Source organism: Cupressus sempervirens, chromosome 7, assembly GCF_028749045.1.
Source record: "Cupressus sempervirens isolate cs-2001-9-10 chromosome 7, ASM2874904v1, whole genome shotgun sequence".
Lineage (NCBI taxonomy): Eukaryota > Viridiplantae > Streptophyta > Pinopsida > Cupressales > Cupressaceae > Cupressus > Cupressus sempervirens.
In genome coordinates this window covers 849982700-850007189 of record NC_143124.1, presented here as the reverse complement: position 1 = coordinate 850007189, position 24490 = coordinate 849982700, and the positions used below count along the sequence as shown (strand labels likewise).

The 24490-nt window shown below is 34.2% G+C and overlaps 1 protein-coding gene across 1 annotated transcript in view; it reads right to left on the bottom strand.

The window, feature by feature from the left end:
• LOC149550086 (mediator of RNA polymerase II transcription subunit 33A-like) overlaps nucleotides 1–24490 on the bottom strand; it is a 226544-nt gene that overhangs the window by 183312 nt on the left and 18742 nt on the right. Inside the window, exon 2 of the mRNA XM_089793231.1 lies at nucleotides 21588–21698. Coding sequence (XP_089649357.1) covers nucleotides 21588–21698 — 111 coding nt within the window. The remainder of the gene's footprint in view (nucleotides 1–21587; nucleotides 21699–24490) is intronic.

Here is a 24490-nt window from a genome sequence, read left to right as displayed (position 1 = left end):
AGGAACAGATAGCAACAGAGAAGAAAAGGGTAGCTGATGAGAAGGAGAAAGAGCTGGGAGAGATTGCGAGGATGATGCAATCAGCTTTAGAGCTTCAGATGGAGACAGAAGCAGAATTGAAAGTTAGGAAGGAGCAAGTCTACAAGCTACGAGCGGAGTTGAACGAGTTGAGGATGCGGACAGCCACTACGCCAGGGATGCATCCCTCTGTTTAGTATTTATACATTGATGTAATTAGTTTTTTATTTTGAGTTTTGTTGTATTGTCATCCAGAGACGATTGCAACAAGTGTTAAACAGAGATACGAATGTCATTGCACGATAGAAAGTGAACGAAATGATAAATTATGATTAAACACAGTACTAAATAGAAGAGTAAAGCGATGAAAAATAGCGTCAAGACTATGCAGATAACAATCAACAAATATTCCTAAGTTCTTCCGATAGCATATGCAACAGTGGCAGCAATCATCGTTATGCCCAATAAAATAAATAGCCATAAATGTATGTAGCTTAAAACTTTGGTGAAGAAACAACAAAAGGACCCAATAAAATGGACAAAGGAAATGTTCATTAGCGACAAACACTAATAAAATTGACGACAAAAAAAGTAAAACAATACACAAAATTAAAAAGGTGTGATTAATTAAAAGCACAGTAAAATATATTTTAAGAGATGTGACTTTTAGTTTTTAAAAGTCACAACTTCAAATGAGGAAAAATATAAATAAGAAAGAGGATTGTATATGAAAGAATAAAAAAGGGAAGAGAGAATAAAGAAATATATATTCAGATTTTTAAATCTGATATATATAAGATAAATACTTATATTAAAAGTGAAAGGGATGTGAGAATGTAAGCAGCGAGAATGAAATGATTATGGAATGAAGAATGTGGGGTGTGTGTGTGTGTGTGTGTGTGTGTGTGTGTGTGTGTGCGCGCGCAGATTATTAATCTATTACATGTATTAAATTGGAAGTATGAAATAGAAGGTGATAGATAGTGTATGAGAAGAGTGTGCTTTAAAGACAATAAGCTTTTAGCTAAGGAAGAAAAAGGATTCAAATTTGTGAAGCAAAATATCCATCATCAGTTGCATAAACTGTTGATTTTCCTAGATCACTGCAAATGTACTAAGCACTATCTATTTGATATGTGTTTTTCAACTGCAGCCTCCTCTTATATTTGTGTGTGTGTGTGAGAGAGAGAGAGAGAGAGAGAATAGATGTCTATTCGTTAAACATAATAAAAATATTATATATATATATATATATATATATATATATATATATATCTTGATGTAATTTATTTGAGTAAAGCTACAAAACATCAACACTCCCTCTTAGCTAGGGAGGATAAACACATGACCATATATTAGCTCAATGCAATATAAGAGTATCTTTGATTAAGAGATATTCAACATTTTGATATCACATTTGATCTCATGAGTATTGGCCTCTAGAATATTAACATATAGTATTCACCATAAACTATGGGTAACATTTTGATAGCACATTTGATATCATAAGTATTGGCCTGCAGAATATCAACATATGATATTCACTAATTACTCAATGAGGTTCGATATCACATCTGATATCATCACTATTGGTCTTCCAAAATATTGATACATGATATTCACCAAGTATTCAAAAAAGTTTGATATCACATCTAATATCATGAGTATTGATCTTCCAGAATATCGACACATGATATTCACCAAGTACTCAAAAAAGTTTGATATCCTGAGTATTGGTCTTCCAGAATATCAACACATGATATTCATAAAGTAATCTTTGAGTAATGGCCTTCTAGAATGTTGAGATGCAAGATATCCACCAAGTATTGTGAGTAATGGCCTCTAGAACATCAACTTAGGATATTTACCAAGTACTCTGTGTAATGGCCCCCCAAAACATCAATTTGCATAACATTCACCATGTACTCAAAAATAATGTTTATAAGGTATGTGCACGTGCATTCTCATAATGCTTACCATATAAACATCCACGATTCAAAGTAAAATCTATCATGATCTGCATAGACTTCATAAGATATCCATCATAATAGAAAATTAAGTTATTGTAAGATTGTCACCTTTCAATAACTTTTGAATACAAGTGATGATCATTTGGAAGTCGTCACTTCCTCATGATGTACAGAAGGGGTATGTCCATTAAATCATGCAATCAATCACATGATACCAAAATTTTACATGAAATCAAAACTCCCTCTAATTCTGATATGGTCAAGATCTTCAAGGATCAACTAAAACATATCCTCAATCTATTCTTTCACACAAATGTGTCAAACTCCCTCTAAACATCAAGCTTCTGAGCATCTTATCCAAACTTGCCTTTAACAAAGTGTTAAGACTCCCTTTGAATCTTAATCTCCCTCTAAGTCTGATATCAATCTTCCTTTTCCTGCAAGAACATTCTCAGAGGAAAAGATTAAAGCAAATAGCTCTTATAGTATGTATTAAAAATAAGAGAGAGATTACTATAATACTCAATAATACCATAGCAAATTAAATTACTATCTTGCAACATATCAATTGATCCATAAAATCTATCAATTTATTAAATCTCACAATATTGAATATCATCCTAAAATTTTATCTTCAAACATCCTATATGTTTCCATTTTTATTTAAAACTTACCATATATCTATTAATATATAAGTAAGCTAAACAAGTTAAATAATATTTTGGCACATTGATTAGCAGCCATGGCGGACAATGGAGATTTTGATATCTCTATGCTCCATGCTTTGATATCGATTCTCAGCCATGGAGGACAATGTAGATCTTAATACCTCACATGCTCTATGCTTTGAGTTCACATTGAATCTCGGCCATGGTGGACAATGGAGATCATAATATCTCACATGCTCAATGCTTTGAGTATCATTAATATCCATGGTGCTAACCCCATAGATTAACACAATATTATCCATAAGTATAATTCACTAATATAAATAAATTCATAAATATAATTAAACAAATATAATCCATAAGCATACCTTTCTCACCTTCTCCTTTTCTTGGTCCATGTGGCTCTATCTTTAGCTGGCCCTTCAATGAATTATTCCTTCTAGAATTATCTCAACTCTACGTTTACTTTCTAAAAATTCTTCTTTTTCTAATTATAAGGATAGGACCAAAAAAAATTCTTCTTTTCCAAGAGTCACAACCTTCCATAATACAAATTCTTTGAAAAGTCACAACACTTCATAGTTATAATCCTTTCGAAAAGTCAGAACACTTCATAAATAATATCCTTTGGAAAAGTCCTAATACTTTATAATCACAATATTTTTGAAAAGTCGTAACTATTCATAATTATGATCCTTTTGAAGGTTCACATCGTTTCAATATCATTGATACCTTTTCTGAAAGTCACTTTCTTATTTTCTTCATATTTCTTTCCTCTTCCATTTTTTCTTTTTGAATTCCTCTCTTCTCCTCTTCTTTTTCTCCTCTCTAAAATAAACTCTCCTCCTTTTTATATCTTAATTTTAAGAAGTCATATCTATTTGTTAAACATCTCTTGACTTTTCATTAAATTTAGTTAATTTACATTATCTATGTTATATTATTTATTTACTTATTTATTTGTGTTTATTATTATTTATTATTAAATTCTATTTAGAAAGTTAAAATACTTTTTACAATATTGTCTCTTGTATTTAATTTTATTTCTTTATTTACTCATTGAAATTTTATTATTTTTTAATTATTTAAAATATCATACCAAATATTATTTCATTGATAATATAGATTAAATAATTATTATTTCCTCTTTTTATATTTTAGTATTAGTTTTAATATGACTTTATTATCATTATTTATTTAACAACTTTGTATTATCTAATTATTATTAAAATTATATCTTAAAATGAGGATATGACAGTGAGGCCTAAAACCTCGCAACCATAGACACTGCCTACATAATATCTAGTCTAGATGTTGTGAGATAAAGTACAATACCAATCATTGATCTGTATTAAGTCTGATATGTTGTGGGGGATTCATCATCTTTACTAAGCTTACAACTAGTAATCATAGGCGTACTAATAGGTTTGCAAGAATCCATTTGAAATTTCTTATGAAACATGAAACTCAAGAAAATATGAGAGCTCTCCTAACATTGTCATTTCAAAGGCCGACTGCATTTGATTAGCAAAATCTTGACATACTTTATTGTTGCCTCCACAAATGATATCATCAACATACACAGCCACAACAAATATTTGATTGCTAATAGACTTGAAATACATGTTACTACCTATTATGGTAAAATAATGAATGTGTTATTGAATAGAGATCATAAATGATCTATATATACAAAAATACACAAGAATATTTATATAACGAACAAAGAGATAGAAATAGAATCATTGTGAAGAGAGAGAAAAAATTTCCACAATGAACACAAAGAGAATATGGAAACATAGAAGAAGAGTGACCATTAGAAATAGAAGCAAATCTATGGAAGAGAAACAAAATTAGAGAGATTTAACTCTAATTTTCTCCCTTAATGGTAAATCTAATTTCAAAACAAAAATTTGCAAGGGAATCCACTTAGTATGTTCTACAATAATGGTCTCTGGTAGCATAGATAGTGGTAGGACGAGTATCACTACCCAGAACAAGCCCCTCAAGGCAACAGTACTCGAAGATTGTCATCATTCTTTTCTTCCAGGTGTAGTAGTTCCTTCCGTTGAATCGTTAACTGCCTTCTAAGAGAAGATTGGTGAGAGATGCCATGATACATTTTTAATGGAAAAAAACATGAATATTTGAAAAGGGACGAACTGTAAGGAAAATTAACAGAAGACCCAAAAAGAATGAAAGGACACCCACAAGAGAGCTCAAAAAACCTAGAAAGAATCTGAAATTAGATTTTGAATTTGTTCTATTGTCTTGCATTTTGTCACCACACAATGTAGGTAATAGTACGAAACTTTTTCAACTTTGTTTCGCATTTCTCTAAGATAATTCATTATTTAATTGGCATAATGAATCCTTTTACTGAGGATTTCGTCAAGTCCTTTTTGTTTTCCATTTTATTAAGCCAATGCATGATTTTTGAAGCCTTCAATGTCTTTTCTTGCATTTTTGGGTATGTGTTTAATTGTTTTTAGTCTTTTTGTTTTGTCCAATTTCTTGCTTTCGATTTTCCTTTTGATTCGATATTCTTAGGGTTTAATCCTATGTTCCCCGGGGACGCGTACCTGGCCTAAAACCCCCCGTTTTGGGGACGGGGACGTCCCGAGGATGGGGGGACGGGTATGGGAGGTCCCCCAGCCGTCCCCAAATTCTCTTTTTTTGCAGGGGATGTCCCCAAAACTTGGGGACGTGGAGGGGACAAAAGGGGGACGGCCAGCCGTCCCCGGTACGGAAAGGGGACGTCTAGCCGTCCCCCGACCGTACTGGGTACGGCCGGCCGTCCCCCTTTCTTGCAAGCTCAAAACATTTTTAAAAAAACATTTGTTGTGTCTTTTTTGGTCGGCTAGTGGGCCCCACTCCTCCAAAAACCCTAAAAAGTATATAACTCAACACATTTAAATTGTTTTAACCATTCTTTGGTTTTCATTTTATGTTGCAGCCAGGTGAAGTTTTCATTTTGCAAGTAGAGGAGGTGATAGTTTTGCTTCCAAGAGCTTGACCAAGGATTTGATCTTCTATTTTGTCCACCAAGTATAAAACTCTTTGTGCTTTCATCTATCATTTTTTTAATAAATTTGTAGCTTGCAAAGTTTGAATTTTTTTTATTTTTTCATTGTTTCAGCTCATATATCTATTCAATTGCATATTTAAACACAATGAGCAGCAGTGGGAGTACAAGTAGTAGTAGTGAAGAAGAAAATGTAGAGGTTGATGTTGTTAGTAGTGACACTAGGCAAAAACCCAATCCTAAAGCTGATTTGTTTAAATGCCCTTTCGATATTATGAAGAATTTTGCAAAAGGTCCTTTCAATAGGAAAAAACCTCTTCTCCAATATGTCACACCTAGGCCAAAAGATAAAAAGAATTCGAGAGGGACTAAGGTGTGGGATTGTCATGTTTGTCTTGATGATTTTAGGGGCAGCTATACAAAAGTGAAGTCACATTTTTTAGGTGTTACATGCCAAGGAGTCAAAGCTTGTCCTAATCTAACCAATGAACAAAAATTAGAATGTCAAAGATTGCACTTAGAGGCTGAAATGGAGGGGCAAAATTTGACAGTGACATCACCATCCATTCCCTCACAATCATCTAGGCATATTTCATCCGCCATTGGTACTAGTGGCAGCCCTAGTGGGTCTAGAGGGAAGAGAAAGATAAGTAGTAGTGAGAAGGGCTCGGTGGAAAGTATGTTTAATGCACAGGCAAAGGAGAAGTGTGAGGCATCCATTGGTAGATTCTTTGTTGCTAATGGTATCCCATATAATGCAGCCCGTTCCACTTATTATAAACAAATGGTGAAAGATATTATGACCATGAATTCCTCATTTGTGTCCCCCGGTGAGCATAAGCTACGAACCACTATCCTAGATGAAGAGTACTCAAAGGTTGCTTTATTATTTGAGGATATGAGACGCACTTGGGTTAGGAGAAGCTACTCTATTGTGATGGATGGGTGGACCGATGTTAGACATCGGCCACTCATTAATATCATTGTCACATCCCCTGCTGGCTCTTATTTTTTGAGAGCCATAGATTGCTCAGGAAAGAAGAAGGATGCAGATTTTCAGTTCACCATTTTGTGAGATGCCATAGAGGAGATTGGGCCCTCTAATGTTGTACAGGTTATCACAGATTCTGCACCTGTGTGCAAATCAGCAAGTTTGATGATAGAGGGTGCTTATAGGCACATATTTTGGACCCCTTGTTGTGTTCATTCCTTGAACAATGCATTGAAGGACATAGGGAAGATTGAATGGGTGAAGCAAGCAGTGCTAGAAGCTAGGGAAGTGCAAATGTTTATTTGCAACCACCACACTTCACTTGCTCTATTCAGGTCCTTCTCTAAGAAGGAGTTCCTCAAACCAGCCGAGACAAGGTATGTCAATTATAATTATAGTTTACTTTTAGTTTGTTTTAACTTTAAGTTATTTAAAAAAATTATTTATAAGTTTACTTACATGTGATGCTTTTTGTTTTAAATTTTAATCATTAATGTTTAAGTTTAAATTTTTAATTTTTAATTGTTGCTATAGGTATTGCACATATTTCATCTTGATGGAGAGGATGATTGAGGTGTATGAGGCCCTTCAATTGATGGTGGTGAATCTAGAGTGGGGACGATGGTCTCATTCTAAGTCCACTGAAGGAAAAGCGGTGAGGCAAAGGATCCTTGATGAGAGTTGGTGGTCCACAATGAAGTAAGTTGTTGGTTTTTAAATTTACTATTAGTCTTTTGCTTGCTGATTTTCCTACTAATAATGTTAAAATTCTTAAAATTCTAATTCTGATTTTTTTTTTTTTTGGCATTTTGATCTTGCAGATACATTTGCTCTGTCATAGCACCCATGTTGATGTCATTAGATATGCTGATACTGATGCTCCTAGTTTACGAGAGATCTATGAGACTATTGACAGCATGTTGGGTAAGATGAAGAGAATTGTTGCGGCAAAGGATCCTACATTGGGCTTTTATGAGGAGCATATTAGGCCTATTGTGACGCGGAGGTGGAACATAATGAATACCCCGCTTCATATGGCAGCATTTTCTCTAAATCCCAAATGGTATGCACAGTTGGGTGGAAGGGGCCTCCCATGTGATGATCCTGAGGTTTTGGATAGCTTCACAAAAGCAATTGATAAGATGTATTCAGCTCAAGATGCCTCTACTCTTCGTGCACAGTTCCTTGACTTCACCAACCTTCGTGGCCCAAACTTGGGTAAGCCACAAGCAAGGTTGGATAGAGTTGTTTTGGCACAGAGGGATCCTATTGGATGGTGGACTTGGCATGGGAGAGATACACCTGAGTTAAAGATACTTGCCGGTCGCCTCCTTTCACAGGTTGGTAGTTCTTCAGCTGCAAAGAGGAATTGGTCCACATATTCATATATCCACTCTATCAAGAGGAATAGACTTACCTCTAAAAGAGCGGAGAAGCTAGTGACAGTGCATCATGCTCTTCGACTTGCCAATCACCAGACTCCAGAGTATAGGCAGATACCAGCTTTGCGATGGGATGTTGAGCTTGAGGATGTGGCCCAGATAGATGAGGATGACATAGCACCAGGACTGGTTGGGGTTACATTAGATGAGACTACGCTTCCTGTGGAGGATGACAATGAGGAGGATTCTGATTTTGATGCCATGGATTAGTAGAGGCAGAATAGGAGCAGCAGTCTGCTTCATTTTCTATGTTTTGCTTTTTATGTTGAACATGAACATGATTATGATACATTGATTATATGATACTTATTACTTTATGGCAGCCTATAGCTTTGGGCATATTTTGATTTTGATTTTCAGATTTATGATTTATCTTGCTTATCATTATGAGTCTTATGATATTGACAATGGTTAATAACTTAATGTTCATTGTTCACTGTTCTCTGATATTGTATTGATATGCATTTTGAGAATTGGATACTAAAATACTAAATAGTAAAATACTAAAATCGGATATTATTTCATAGATGGCATTCAAATGTTGTATGTTATGGTTCTATAATGTTTAAATGACATGCTTTGTGCTTAGTTTCATATGAATGACATGTATATTTACAAATTTCAATGTATATACTATATTTTAAAATTTTCCTATATATATAGCCGTCCCCGTCCCCCCCCCCCGTCCCCAAAATCGCCAAAAAAATTTGCCGTCCCGGAAACCCATCCCGCCATCCCGGAAACCCATCCCGCCATCCCCGTACCGAAAACTTGGGGGAACATAGGTTTAATCAGACTTGGTAATCAAAAGATATGACCATTCAAGCCCCCAAAAAGTGGACTCTCTAGATGCAATTGCATATTTAAAATATCATATTATATTTTAATGTTGACATTCACTTTTTAAAAAATATAACATAAATTGACTTTATGTTATGTTTTTAAGTTACTTCATCACTTAAATTTATCAATTAAGTGACTATAGAGCAGTTTATGTTATATTTTCATGTTGAGTTGCTTTTAAATTTTTCACTTAAGTGACTTTATTAACTATATAGTTAAATTTTTTTCTTAGAGTTACTTTATGTTTTATTTTAGAACATCTAAGTTAATTATTACTTTTTGAATAATATTTGCCCATGATATATAAACTATATAGTGTAAATATTATTTTTGACCCAATTAAGTAATATTGACTCAAAAATCAATTAAACATGTGCTAAATTGGTCACTTAAGTTCTGCAACTCAACTACATGTCATTTTTACATATTTACATGTAAATGCATTTTTAGTATCCGATCTTGGCTTGAAAATGCATATTTTAAATATGTAATGAACTTCATAAAGTCCACTTTATATGAAAATTCTCCTTTACATGCAAATCACTTTACATGTAATAGCATCTTGAGAGTCTAATTTGCACTAGGAATGCAATTTATGGACTTAGGCAAATAAAAAGTGAGTTTTTAAAACATGTAAATGCATTCCTAGAGTCCGATTTACATATAAAAAGCATTTCCAGCCAAAGCATCACATGCAAATGCCCTTCAAGAGTGTAATTTGCACTAAAACATGTAAATATGCAAATAAATATTTAGAGTCCAATTTTAAACATGCATATGCATATTTGAAATATGTAATAGACTTCTAAGAGTCCATTACCAACCAATGAACTTTACATGTAATGTGTCTTGGAGAATCCGATTATGCACTTAAAACTCATGCAATCACCCTCCAAGACATCATTTTTGCACTCCCAAGCTATAAAAAAGTCCAAGTATGTGATATGTAATACCTCTTCTAGAGTGCGATTTGGCACTTGGGAAGGAAAATAACAGATGCAATGGCCCATCTAGAGTGTGATTTACACCATTACATGTATTTCAAACAAAATAACATATGCAATGGCCCATTGAGAGTGTGATTTGCACTATTACATGCATTTTAAACTTAATGCAAATATGCAATGTCTCCTCTAGAGTGTGATTTACACTTCCACATTTTAAACATGCAAATGCATCCATAGACCCTGATTTTGCATTCCAACACATGCAAATGCATGCATTTGAGGAACCTGTTTTTGCTTTCCTAAGTCAAAAACGGTTCAAATACTACCATTTTTTGGCCACATTTTCACTAAAAATGCCTACAGAATTGGATTTTCATCCATGTTTTTGCATTTGGATCCATGTTTTAGCATTTGGGGAAGACATTTTTGTTTTCACAAGTCAAAAACCACCAATATATATATATATATGCATTTAAAAGCCACGTTTTGACCTAAAATGCCCAGAGAATTGCATTTCCAGCCCATGTGTTTGCATTTGGAGGCGTTTTCGAGTTTGAATGCATGTAAATGCATTTGGAATCCATGTTTTTCACTTAAGCAAGCAAAAGCGCCTCAAGTTATTGCATTTCTAGGGCATTTTTTTGCATCAAAACGCCCAAACACATGCATTTTACAAAAATGTTTTGCATGTGAGTAAGTTTGGAGACCACATTTTGGAGATTGCAAGTCAAAACACCCATGTTATTGGGCTTCCTAAATCCAATTTGCACCAAAAATGTGTGAAGAAAGAAGATTGCAACAAACATCTTGGTCTTGCATTGAAAATTTGAACTTTTCAAAGGCTCTTAGTTGTTGCATGCATTTGCACTTGGAGAACCTGATTTTGGAGAAGACTTGTTCATTTCAACGTCTTGTTCCTCCACTTTTGGCTTATTGAGCTCCAAGTAAGTAGAAGCTTTCAACTTTGCTTATATTTCTTGCTTGCTTTGATATTATATTGCATGTTTTGGCTCGTCTTTGTCCGCTTGTTCAAAGGTATCCCATGCATTTTGCAAATTTCTTTAAATAAGTTGAAATCTTCTCATTGCTAATGCTTGAAAATCCTCCATAACTCCAAAAATGAAATTGTATTTAGAAGAACATTTTGGAGTTTGTCAAAGTTTGAACCAAAACAAGAGGTATGTTTTTGTTTTTCTTGTTTTCGCTTCCTCTTTGGAAGAAAGATGTGAAATTCTACCCAAGAATGCAAGTGCATCCACGTCCTTTCATCTTTTCATGTCAATGCATATTGCGTCCATTTTCCTACACATGCAATTATATCCTCCAAACCCAATTACATATTTACCTCAAGTAATTATTACATGTAATTACCTCTAGATAATCTGATTTTGGTAAAAGGTCACTCTTTTAAAAACCAAAGTCATCATTTGCATGCATCCCTATGACCTAGCTTGCATTATTGGTCATCCAAATGAAAACCCGTCATTACCTACATGCATTCCATCCTTCTAAGTCTGACTTTGGCCCTTTCCATCCAAATACATATGCTTTAAGGTTCATTTCCAGCCATCACATGTGTTCCATGAGTATCTAATCAATACTCTGAACACCTTGTTCATTCATAGACCCATCATCCATACTCAAAATCTTAAAGCTTTCATGGATTCAATCCCATTGAAACTTTCATGTTCTAGCAAGTCAATATATGCCAGAATTCCTACAAAGAATGAAGACATCTAGTAAAGAAGGCATGCTTCGTATCAAAAGAAGTAGTAATTCATTTGGTCTCCATTTTTCCAATGGTTGTCTGAGAACCTGAGTTCATGTGAGAATAGGCCAAGCACTTTGCTTCAAAAAAAAAAGAGTTAAAGGTGTTGATGGAAAGTTGTTTCGAGTTTACATCCGGACACTATCGAGAAGGTTTTCAAAATGTCAAAGACTCCAAAATGTACAAATCTACAAAGGAGAATTCACGACAACTTGAGCAATAAAATGCTTTGATCACATCAAGTTTTCAAATGACAACTAGAAACTCATCAAAGAGAATGCAATGGTACAGAAAACAAAAATCTCCAATCCCTCGATCATCCTGAGGTACAAAGTTTTTGTTGATAGTCTAATAATGGATTCATTCAAAATCAACAATTTCAACATTTTCTTCATGTGTTTTCCGATTTTGTAGATGCAAAAGATGGATTGCATGTAATCCAATTACATGTAACTCAAACACATGGAATCTAATTTCATGTAACTCAAACACATGTAATCCAATTATTTTTCTTTCATAGTTAGACCGAGTCAAAGTGGTTTAGTTGCCTCCATTTTTTCCTCCTTTCTCTCACTTATTTTCCTATATAAGGAGTGCCCCCTCTCATTGTAAAAATCATATTTTATTTGTATGCAAGAAAGCTCTGAAGAATTTGTACAAGCATAACTTTGATTGTGTAGAACTATTTTTGAATGAAAAGTGAATACAAAGAAGCAATTGAAGTTGAACTTTTACCAAGTGCAATTGTGATAAGTGCAAATTGGAAGCTTTGACTGTAATTTTCATCTGTCTTCTTTGATGCATGTTATTGTTGTATGATTTAAATAATTGAGCATAGAGGACTAGGAAAGAGTCAGAGTGGAAGTTGTGACTGGGAGTGATTGTGGTGATACATAGAATAGGAGCTTTGACTATAGCTTGTATTGCCTTATCAATTCACAAAAATAGTTAGAAATTTTAACTTTTGGAAGTCTTTGCGCCCCAATAATAGAGGTTATAGAATAGATTAAAACCACACTTAGAGCCAAGCTAGTACGCTTTCAACTAGCCTTTGAGTTAGTGTTGGTTTATCGATATCACCGTTTCCAGAGAAGTGTAGCTGGAGATTTCATCTTGCCCGTTACTCGCTCCGCGAGTAAGTGGATTCTTTCTTGAAAGTTTAGAGGAAAGAATATTGATAATACCCTTTCAAAATCTCTCAACTTCTTGCTTATCTTGAGTTTATCCAAGGAATGGTGAGAAGGGGGAACCTTCCCTTTAAGGTAGGAGAAATTTTGTCTCATATGCTGTGGCTGGTCTACCTATTTTGCGATTGGATTTTAACAAACTGTCGGTTGCAAAATATCCACCCAACGTGGTGGCTAGAAAATTGAGGCACTAAAAACGATGCACCCAGAAAAACGAAGTTGACCCAATTGAGATCTACAAAAATCCGCCAAAAATCAACAAAAAAAATTTCAAATGACAAATAATCTGAGAGTTTTGCAAGAAACCCTAGCCATTTTTGAAAAATCCTAAAAATGGCAGATTAAACTGTAAAAAAGGTGGTGCAAAATGAAACTGTTCGAAAAAAATCAGAGATAGAGAGTTTAAAACACCCTGGACGCTACCCTTTGCAAAAGATGTGCAGAAAAAAAGGTCAAAAATGCCCCCAAAAAAAGGACACGACATTGCCAAAAAAAAATGGGCTAACAAAAATGCCAAATGCAGGCTCAAAATGCCAAAAAGTCAGTCGTTTTCCAAAGGAAGTTGATCGTGCAAGCAAGGGAAAGGTAGATGAGGCACAAGCTGCAGAAGGAGAGCCGCCTACTAAAAAGAAATCTCACAAACGGATTTTAGAAAATATCTCTACAAACAAAATTTTTGAAGACACCCAAGCAAAAGAAGTTGAAAGTCTTATGAGTCTAAAAAAACCATGAAGAAATTAAGGATTTTCAAAACCTATTTCAAAAAACAAATCAAAAAATTTCAATAATGAAATTGTTATTTTTCAGAAAAAATAGCTCTGATACTATATTATGGTAAAATAATGAATGTGTTATTTAATAGAGATCATAAATGATCTATATATACAAGTATACACAAGAATATTTCTATAAGGAACAAAGAGAAAGAAATAGAAACATTCTGAAGAGAAAGAGAAAGTTTCCATAATGAATAGAGAGAGAATATGGAAACATAGAAGAAGAGTGACCATTAGAAACAGAAGTAAATCTATGAAAGAGAGAAATAAAATTGGAGAGATTTAACTCTAATACTACTAGCATTACCTCTGTGAACACCCTATTGAAGAAGATGTTGATCAAGCTTGGAATACCGAGCTCTTCATGCCTGTTTAAGGCCATAAAGTGTTTTTTTAAGTCTGCATGCATATCCTTCCTTTCCTGCAGAAATAAACCCCTCAAGTTGTTCCATATAAACTTCCTCCTCTAAACAACCATTCAGAAAGGTTGATTTAACATCCATTTGTCAAACTTTAAAGTTTTAATATGTTGAAGATGCTAGACACATACAAATGGCTTCTAGTCTGGCTATGGGGCGAATGGTTCTTCAAATTATACTCCTTCAATCTGTGTGTAGCCTTTACAAACAAGTCTAGCTTTATTACGACCAATTTTAACATTTTCATTGAGCTTATTTTTACATATCCATTTCGCACCAATCACATTTTTAACAATTGGTCATGGAACTAACTCTCAAGTTTCATTCTTTTCAATTTGTGCTAACTCCTCTTTCACTGCTTTAATCGAACATTCATCAGTGCTTGCATCTTTACAGGTTGTTAGGTCCATTTCTGAGATTAAAGATAAATATGTTTCCTCAAAGTATGTTTCCTCATTATAATTCTTTACAAACATTTTTCTAGACTGAATTCCATCATTTTTATTACCAAAAGTTTATTGTTTTGGATGACCGCATTTAACAAATTGAGATGGACACTTAGTTGGACTATTTTCATCAATTTATTCAAAGAAGATTCTACTGTTTTCTGAACACAATTTATTCAAAGAAGATTCTACCGTTTTCTGAACATACTTCAACATTATTATTAGAACTTGTTGCAGATGTTGTTTTGTTTGAATAATTTGTTGGAGTACTTTCAATTACATTTTCAGTATTAACCACACACTCATCATTATTATATGTGTAACAGTTCATCAAATTTTACATTTACACATTCCACATTTTCCTTAATTTGTTGTTATAACATTTGTTATCTATACTGTGAATTGAATAACCGAGAAATACTCCTTCATCACATTTTGAATCAAATGTATTTAGACCTTATTCATCTTGTTTAATATAGCACTTACTCCCAGAAAATTTAAAATATTTTACTAAAGTTGGCTTGCCATACCATAATTCATAAGGAGTCTTTTCACTATTAGGTCTAAGTTGCACCCTGTTAAGAATATAAACTATTGTATGAACAGTTATCAGAAAGATTTGATTCATTTAGTAATGTCCTGGCATTTCTTTTACCATTTTATTTCTTTGTTCTACCAACCCATTCTATTGAGGTGTTCTAGTTGTTGAGTAATGTCTTCTAATACCTTCTTCTCACAATAAACAATGAACTCATTAGACAAAAACTCACCACCTCTATCTGATCTAAGATATTTAATCTCATTACCTGTTTCCTTTTCAACCATAGCACAAAAAATCTTAAACCTGTCAAAAGCTTCTGATTTTTCTTTCAGAAATGTTACCCAAGTCATCATGGAGTAGTCATCTATAAATAACATAAAATACCTTTCATTCTTTTATCCTTTAGTTCCGGTTGGTCCACATTGATCAGTATGAACTAATTCAAGAGGCTACGAACTTGAATATTCTTCAAGTTTAAAACTTACCTTGTCTGTTTTCCTTGCTGACACTTCTTGAAAACAATGTTTTTTGGCTTTACAAATTTAGGCAAGTGTCTAACTGATGTTTATTAAGTTGTCAAAGTTAACATGACCCAATCTTAGGTGCCATAACCAACTCTCATCAGTTCAACTCAATAAATAGTTTTTACTCTTTACTTCCCTTAAATCATACACATTGTTGTCAGTACGCTTACACCCTCTGCTATTATTTCATCTGATTTTGATTTTCTAATTTCACAGCCTTGATCATTAAAGTTTACTGAATATCCATGGTCACACAACTGACTAACAATCAATGGCTTATATTTTAGTCCATCACAAACCAAACACTGTTTGCCTCCAGCATGCCATTTATATTGAAATAACCTTTACCTCGAATTAGCACTGTAGGTTTGTCACCAAAATTTAATGGACCACCATTCCAATCTGCAAATGTAGTGAACTTGCTTTTGTCTCCTGTCATATGGTTTAACCATTTATGCATCCACTATCAACAATCCACAAGTTCTCTTTGCTAACATGCAATTTTGTAACAACAAGTGATTTATATTCCTTTTTCCTCCAAACTTTTACTTCTTTCTTATTAGTCAACCTGTTTGTTGAATCACCATTATTCAACCGACAGTCCTTTACAATGTGTCTTGAATTTTAACATTTTCAAATTTAAACAAACCAAGTTAGAATTGTTCAAGAAACCAAAAGAATTTGGACTTACAAAGTTGATCCTCTGTTGTGGCACAACCCCTGCAATTCATTGCTTTGTGACCGAAACAATTATAGAAGTTACAATAACCATAAACGAGTATGTTCTTGGAAACCATCTCTTAACTTCATAATTCATTTCCTTTACTACATTTTTTAAACTTTCAGCCTTCTCAAAACCAACTCCAGTTTTGATACTACAATCACATTTTTGAGCCAACATATCACTGAGCATTTCAGAACTTTTCACAAACTTTACTTGCTTATTAGGTGTAAAGTTGAGTTTCTTAATTTCATCTCTTAGACCAACAACTTCACTTTCTAACTTAAAGAAATTTTAAGTTTTAAAAGTGAGCTCAAAATTTACAACATATAGTTTCCTTTTAGTTCTCTCACCCAAGCTCAAATTTCAAATTTGTAATAACTTCTATTATGGCTTCAATATCTTTTGGAAGTTCATTGCCTGAAATAACCTTCTTAAATCGGCTGATTTCTTTTAAAGCACATACTAATTCTGCCTAAAGGTCAACTTCATCTTCTGTATTGCTGCTCGATCAATCACCACTAGAATCTATTGAACAAGGTCCTAAAGCCATAAACAGTGTTTCATAATCATCAGAATCACAATTGCCAGTACTATCATTTTTAATAACCAAACTTTTCCTTTTCTTAGCAAAATTCTTTGACTTGTGATTGAATGATTTCTTTTTAAAAGCATCTCCTTCATCCCTGTTAGAAATTAGGACACCTAGCAGCAAAGCGACCACTTTTACCACAATTAAAGCATTTCATAGGTGATTTTTTCTTATTAAACTTTTTGAACCTTTTTACTAGATTTGCTAACTGCTCCTCTAAGTTTTCTGTTTCTGAACCTTCTACCTTTTCCGTTTTAGTAGTTTTGAAAGCAACTTCCTTTCTGATATTTGTTTCACCTGCCAATCTCATTTCATAAGCTGTTACTACGTGATGTATCTCATCTATTGTAAGTTTTGTCAAATCCCTGGCTTCTTCAATAGAAAATATCTTAGCCTTATATCTAGGAGGTCAAGATACAAAACTTTTTGAACAACTGTTGGTTCTTCCACCTTTTCACCTAAACCCTTAATTGCATTTACAACTTCATCTACTTCTAAAAGATACTCAGCAATACTTTCTTCCTCTTTCATTCTTAGTTCTTCAAATCTAGTCTTATAAGTTTGTAGTTTTGCTTGTTTGACCTTGTCATCCCCTTCATTTACACCATTTAATTTATCCAAGATTTCCTTATAAGTTTTTTAATGCATGAACTTAGTGAACTCATTATTAACCAAACCACACAATAAGGCATTTCTTGCTTTTGCATTGTTTTCATAATCTATTTTATATGCAGATCAGTCAAAGGTGATTTAGGTAAAGTATAACCATTTTCAACTGACATCCAAACATTGTAACCAATAGAAGCAATATAATTTTCCATCCTAACATTCCAAAAGGCATAGATTGTTCCATCAAATAGAGGTGCCTTATTTGATGATGCTCCTTCTAAATTGGCCATGTGTACTATTACCAAGATCTTCTTAGATTGATTAAATCCTTTGACAAGCACTAGCTCTGATACCAATTGTAGAACAAAAATACACTACTAAGAGGGGAGTGGGGGATGAATTAGGAGTGTATAAATTTTCAACATTTTAAATTTACTAATTAATCTTCCACAACTAGTCTTATATTCCGACTGACATCCAAACATTGTAACCAATAGAAGCAATATAATTTTCATCCTAACATTCCAAAAAGCATAGATTGTTCCATCAAATAGAGATGCCTTATTTGATGATGCTCCTTCTAAATTGGCCATGAGTTCTATTACCAAGATCTTCTTAGATTGATTAAATCCTTTGACGAGAACTAGCTCTAATACCAATTGTAGAACAAAAATACACTACCAAGAGGAGGGTGGGGGGATGAATTAGGAGTGTATAAATTTTCAACATTTTTAATTTACTAATTAATCTATAAGTTCATATAAGTTCAGCATCAAAAGTTAATAGAATACCTTACACAAGATGTAACGTGGAATGTGGGGGAAAAACCACCAATACTGCTAGGAGCTAATATCCTGATCCAGTCACACAAATCCATCTATTCGCTTACAACTTTAAGGGCATTAACAAACTCCCCAGTCTCAAGAGCTTCAACTCTCTCACAATATGAGCACCCACTCCATTCAAACTAAGCATCAACTTAGTTACAAAAATACAATATTGTTTCAGCATATGCATCCATTCAATTGCTATTTACATTCCTTCTTTATGTCAAACATAGATGAACTCTGAACCAAAGCTGCAGACACACTATGGACTTCTCTAGACACTGTTCAATATTTCAGCTGTAAAATAAAAAAAATCAGAGATCTCTTCTGTAGATTTAAATTCACTTTAACATTTCCTTTCGGCTCTAATTCTGTGACAAACTAAATCTGAATATATCTAGTGATCACTGTAACTGCAATTACAATTGGTTCCAATCTGGGGACGGAAATGTAATAAAACTTGATAGAATGGGAAAATAGTTGTAACCCTTTTTAAATAAACATACCTGTTCCAAAATTAACACTGTGCTGATAATTTTTTGCTGCTGCATCTATAGTTCTGTAATGTTTCCTCTTCGCATCAATTTCTTTTACACAGACTTCTCCAAATAGTAAGTTTTTATAGCCACCGTCTACAGTCTCCAATACACAGCACTTATCATTGCTCAGAAGTCTACAACCATTTCACTGTCATGTCTGATTCATTGTTTTACTTGCTTCTTGAAATGCTGAAGCGCACCATATATAGGATGATATATGGTTATGTGGTTAGATGGTTATTTTGTTCTTCTAGTTCTCTGATTAGAATATTATAAATTTAATTTATTGATCAATGATTAAATATTTTAATGCTTTACTAGTGATACATAAATTGTGATAGAGTTTCAAAGTAGGCTAACTTACCCACTGCAATATTATAATGCTGAATTAAAATGCTTCTACAGATTTGTTTCTTGATCAGAATATCACATTTGAAAGACTCTCCATGGACACATTGCACACTGATTAATGGTACCACGAAGATTAAATGCAATTGGTGTCTTAACAAAGTCAGTGGTGGAATTTACCACTTCAAATGGCATTTGGCAAAAGAAGTGGGAGAAAACACCACAGGATGCACTATATGCCCTCCAAATGTCACATAACATGCTAGAAAAGCTCTTGATAAAATTATTGAGAAAAAGGCAAAAAGGTGAGAACTGGGGTTGAAGTAGGTTCCACTTCTACAGATGTTAGAATGAATCAATTGGGTGAGGAAGATGCAAGAGGGGAGAATTTCAAAGATTCTAGGAGAACACCTGTTTCTATAGAACGTAGCCCAGACACGTGTAGAGGGAACATCGATGAATTCTTCAGACCTTATACTACAACAGGATCACAAACTACAGGGTGGAGGAAGACTGTCCATGAGTGGGAAAAGAAGTCAATTTTGAATATTTGGTTCTCCTCTACCTTGGCATTCTATGCTTGCAGATCTCCATATTAGCAGGCTATGATGGATGCCATTACAGTTGTAGGGGGTGGGTCTAAAGCCCCATCTTACAAGATAATGAAGGTTTCTATGCTTAATGACACACTAAAAGATGTTCAAGTTGTAGTTCAAGAGCATCAGTTAGCATGGGCTAGTAGTGGGTACACCAATATGTCAGATGGATGGATTGATAGAAGGAACCGAACCCTCGTCAACTTCATCATCTCTTTTGATAGAGGTGCCATATTTCTAAATTATGTGGTTGAATCTGATACAATGAAAACTGCAACTGCATTTTTCAAGATGTATGACTCAGTAGTCATTGACATGGGGTCACAAAATATGGTAATTGCGATGTCATAATTATTAGAAAGCCTGTTGAAGAGGGAATTGCGGTGTCATAATTATTAGAAAGCCTGTTGAAGATGGAATTGGGATGTCATAATAAGTTCCAACTGAGGACCAAACAACAAATATCCTCACCAAGTCTCTGAGCCTACACAAATTTGTAAAATTTAGGGGGCGAATTGGTCTAGTTGATAGAATGACCATTAAGGCTGTGTATTATAGCAATCTTATTTTATGATCACTTAATGTATTTTTGTTAGTTTAATTAGTTTCTATTTCTAGCTACAATTCACAATCATTTTATTCACAAACATCATCCTTGTAGTTGCTTAAAAAGGAGCATTTGTCTCCATAGTTAAAAATTAAAATATTAAGCAATTACAATTTCAATTCAGAGGCAAAAAAAAAACCAAAATGCAAAAAGGCTATGGAATTTGAGCATCAACATCTTTTGAAGAAAACTATTCGGGTTCTTTCACATCTTTCACCCCAAGAAGAAGCCCATTGGCTACAAATGGTTGTACATTGTCAAGTATAAAGCTAATGAAACACTTGACAAATACAAAACATGGTTGGTGGCTATGGGATTCTCGCAAGGAGAAGGGATCAACTATGAGGAGGCCTTTGCTCCAACAAAGACAAGCAAACGCCCAACTTGTTCTAGCCATTGCTACATAGTTTGGTTGAAAAGTCCACCAAATGGACGAGAAAACTGCCTTCCTCAATGGACATTTGAAGGAAGAAGTATACATGACATAGGCTCAAGGATTTAAGGTTGTAGACAAATAGCACCAAGTATGCAGACTCGTGAGGCTTTTATCGCCTAAAGTAGGTCCCTAGCGCATTGAACATTAAGATTGACAATTGTTGGATGAACAAGGCCTTCCAATAAGTCTTTCGAATCCCAATTTATACATTTTAAAAGCACTGGTAGCAACATCATTCTTCTTGTCATCTATGTGGATGATGTTATCATTACTATTCGTGACACGCATTTTCTTGAGCAAATCAAACTTAATTTGTGTCATTTTTTTAGATGACAGATTTACACATTTTGCATTACTTTCCAGGTGTAGAAGTTTGGCAAACAAGCAGTAGTAATTTCAGCCTAAATAAACTAAATGAAGCTAAATAAACTTGCAAGTTTCAGTAGTAGACAAATCTACCTCACAAATTCATGCCCAAAAGAAGATCTTTCTTTAAGAAAGTGGCAAACAATGGGATAGGAAAGAAAGACTGAAAAAAAGGTAAACCACAGAAATGGACTTACTAGTAAACTTTACCAATCTCTCTTCAACAGCTGAAATAGGATAGTATCAAGCACAAACTAGAATGTGCCTCTTGTATATCTGTGAAATTTATCTTTATTTTTCACTAAAAATGATTAAAACTAAAGATCAAATTGTGGTTTAATGTTGCTATCAAAGAGTGCTTAAGTTTGAAACTGTACTTACTTCTTACTGTTGGAAGTTGTATTTGTCAAAGAATAGGAAAATGAATATCTACCAAGAAGTTCCAGATAAAGTCTATAAGCTTCTGGCTGAATTTGACGACAGGGAATCACCCTGCAGTTCAATTAAAAACAAACTATAAATAAAAATGTACATTAAAACATACAGCCCATATAACATACCATTTTGAAAGAGTTATTCTGTTATCTGTATCTGTGCTAAGCAGAAGGAATGATATAAAGGCAACATAAGGCAACATATTTAATGTGTTTTATGCTTCAATTCTATTTTGTGCTTAAATTCAATTTTATGTGCACTAATAAACTATTAACTATGTACTATTGAATAGTTTTTGTCATTAATGCTACATCGACGTCAAACTCATGCCGAATAGGAATTCAATCTTGTTAGATTTCAGGTAGAAATACATAAAGGAAAAAAAGTTACTTTGATGTGCTCATGATCATCAAGCAATAAGTGGCACTAGAAGTTTAGATAATTACACACAAGGTCCTTCATAAGGCATCTCCAAACTGATCTAAAATTAAGTTAAAACATATTTTTCCAATCAAAAATTACAAGCCAATCTTTTTGCATCCAATAAACTGTACAAATCCACTTACAGAGAGATGATGTAAAATGCTGATTAAAAATTTATCCAGAAAATATTGCTAAAAGAAGACTACATGTTGAGCCAAACTATTAATAAACTTTAGCAGAAGACAACCTAGTCCATAAATCAAAAGAAAATTTACGTTGCATCTTATAAAAATTGTTCACGAGTCCAATTACCTCATAAGGCATCTCAACCAAATTAATGTGTCAAGCCGAGAACAGACATATTTTTCAAGTCAAAAAGCACCAAATAAGAAGTGCCAGAAGGTTCATATAAACCACTATATTACTACAACAAGAAGGAACTGCATTTTGTGAGACAACTTATAGCAGTAAAAATTCAAATTGATGACCACCAAAAATTGGGCACTAACAGTGCATTCCTTCACTCCTGTAAACAGGGAATATAGCTCCATTAATCACTATAATTTGCATAATATTTATTGCACCATTCAAACATTTCGTTTTTCAAAGAAATAAAGAATCAATTGTAGGGCACAATAAAACAATAATGTAATTAAAGATAGATAGTTGTGGATTTGGGTAGTTAGGTACAGAGGGGATATTTCGGTTGGTCTCTCTAACCAACCAAGCACTATTTAAGAACAATTTAACATGAATGATGTACTTTTTGTTTTTTAATTTTTGGTAATCAATAAAGAATACTATTTTCTCTCAAAAATATTTGGTATGCTCATCATTGGTAATAATTTCTTACGTTAATACTGGTAATGTTGAATTCATGCTTTAATATACTGTAAGGTAACCATTCTACATTTTGGCGTCGCTGCCGGGGAACGAACCCAGGTCACCTACATGACAAGCAAGAATACTCACCTAGCCATTACAAAAATGCAAGCTGGGAAACTTGCATATCCTAATGCAGGCACAGAAAAAGAGAAGTTTGAAGAAGCCAGGAGATATATCCAAGATACCATGGCAAAGGAAGGAAAAGTAAGTACCTTTAAACTCCCTTCCACAAGGTCCATGCCGGGAACTAACATCATGCAGCAAGTACTAGAGGCCACCATACCCGTGAAAATTGTCAATCTATTGGATACATTACCTCAGCTAAGGGTGGCAGTAACACAAGGAGTAAGTGCTAAGGAAGAACATTTCAAGGAGGATGGAAAGAAGGAAGCAAAAGTAACACCTTATTTACCATAAGGATGGGAAGTACAGCTACTGTGGTAGAAATGAAGATAATGGAATGTAAGTTTACAAATACTATTGTTGAAGGAGGCTCAAGTGTTAATGTCCTCCCCGAAGAAACTCGGAAGGCTCTCGGGTAACCAACTCTTTGGCAATCCAAATCCAGTTTCACAGAATTAAGCTAACAGGGACTCTAATGGGACCGAAAGTAGTTATTGGTACACAATAATTCTTCCTGAATTTCGTAGTGATTACTCTAGAGAAGAAGGGATGTGATGCATTATTAGGGAGAGGATGGCTGCTAGCAGCAAAGGAGAATCACAACTGGAAAAAAAATACTCTCCATTGAAGTAGATGGACGGAAGTATACAATTGACTTGAGGAACCAAACTGTAAGTCAAGAACTCGCATCTAATTCAGAAGCGGAGAGGAGAAGATGGTGAAGGAATCGAGCCAAATGAAGTAGGCATATTACAGCTAGAAGAATGTTTAGAGGATGAAACAAGTTCCCTCAATGATTTGTTCCACTGGCAAATGGGAGATTATGAAGTATTTCAACCAAAATGTACTATGTTGCACATTCAGGAGATGGAATCTCAAGAAGAATACCTAAGGTGCTATAAGGAATACAAGGAGGGTACAACCAAACTTGATTACACTTCGACTCACAAATTTGAGAAGGACAAGGAAATAGAATATGAAGAAGCTAAACTAAAAAGGATAAATTTGGGAGAGGAAGACCATGCTAAGGAAATTTTGATAGGAGATGATTGGGACCCAATGCTGAAAGCAACAACCTTTAGAATCTTCCTAGAATATAAGGATGTGCTTGCATGGATCTATAAGGACTTAAAGGGGGTGCCACCAAAACTATGCATCCATCAAATACCCCTCATACCTGGAGCAAGACCAGTGCACAAAATACCCTATCAGATGAACATGAACTATGTGGCTAAAGTACGAGAGGAGATCACCAAGATGTTGGACATAGGTATAATATTTAAGGTGCAGACCAGTGAGTGGGTTTTACCTATAGTTCAATCATTGAAAAAGGATGGGAACCAAATTTGGATCTCTACAGATTTCAGATGTCTTAATGTCATAAAAATAAAAAATCCCTTCCCAATCCCATTTATGAA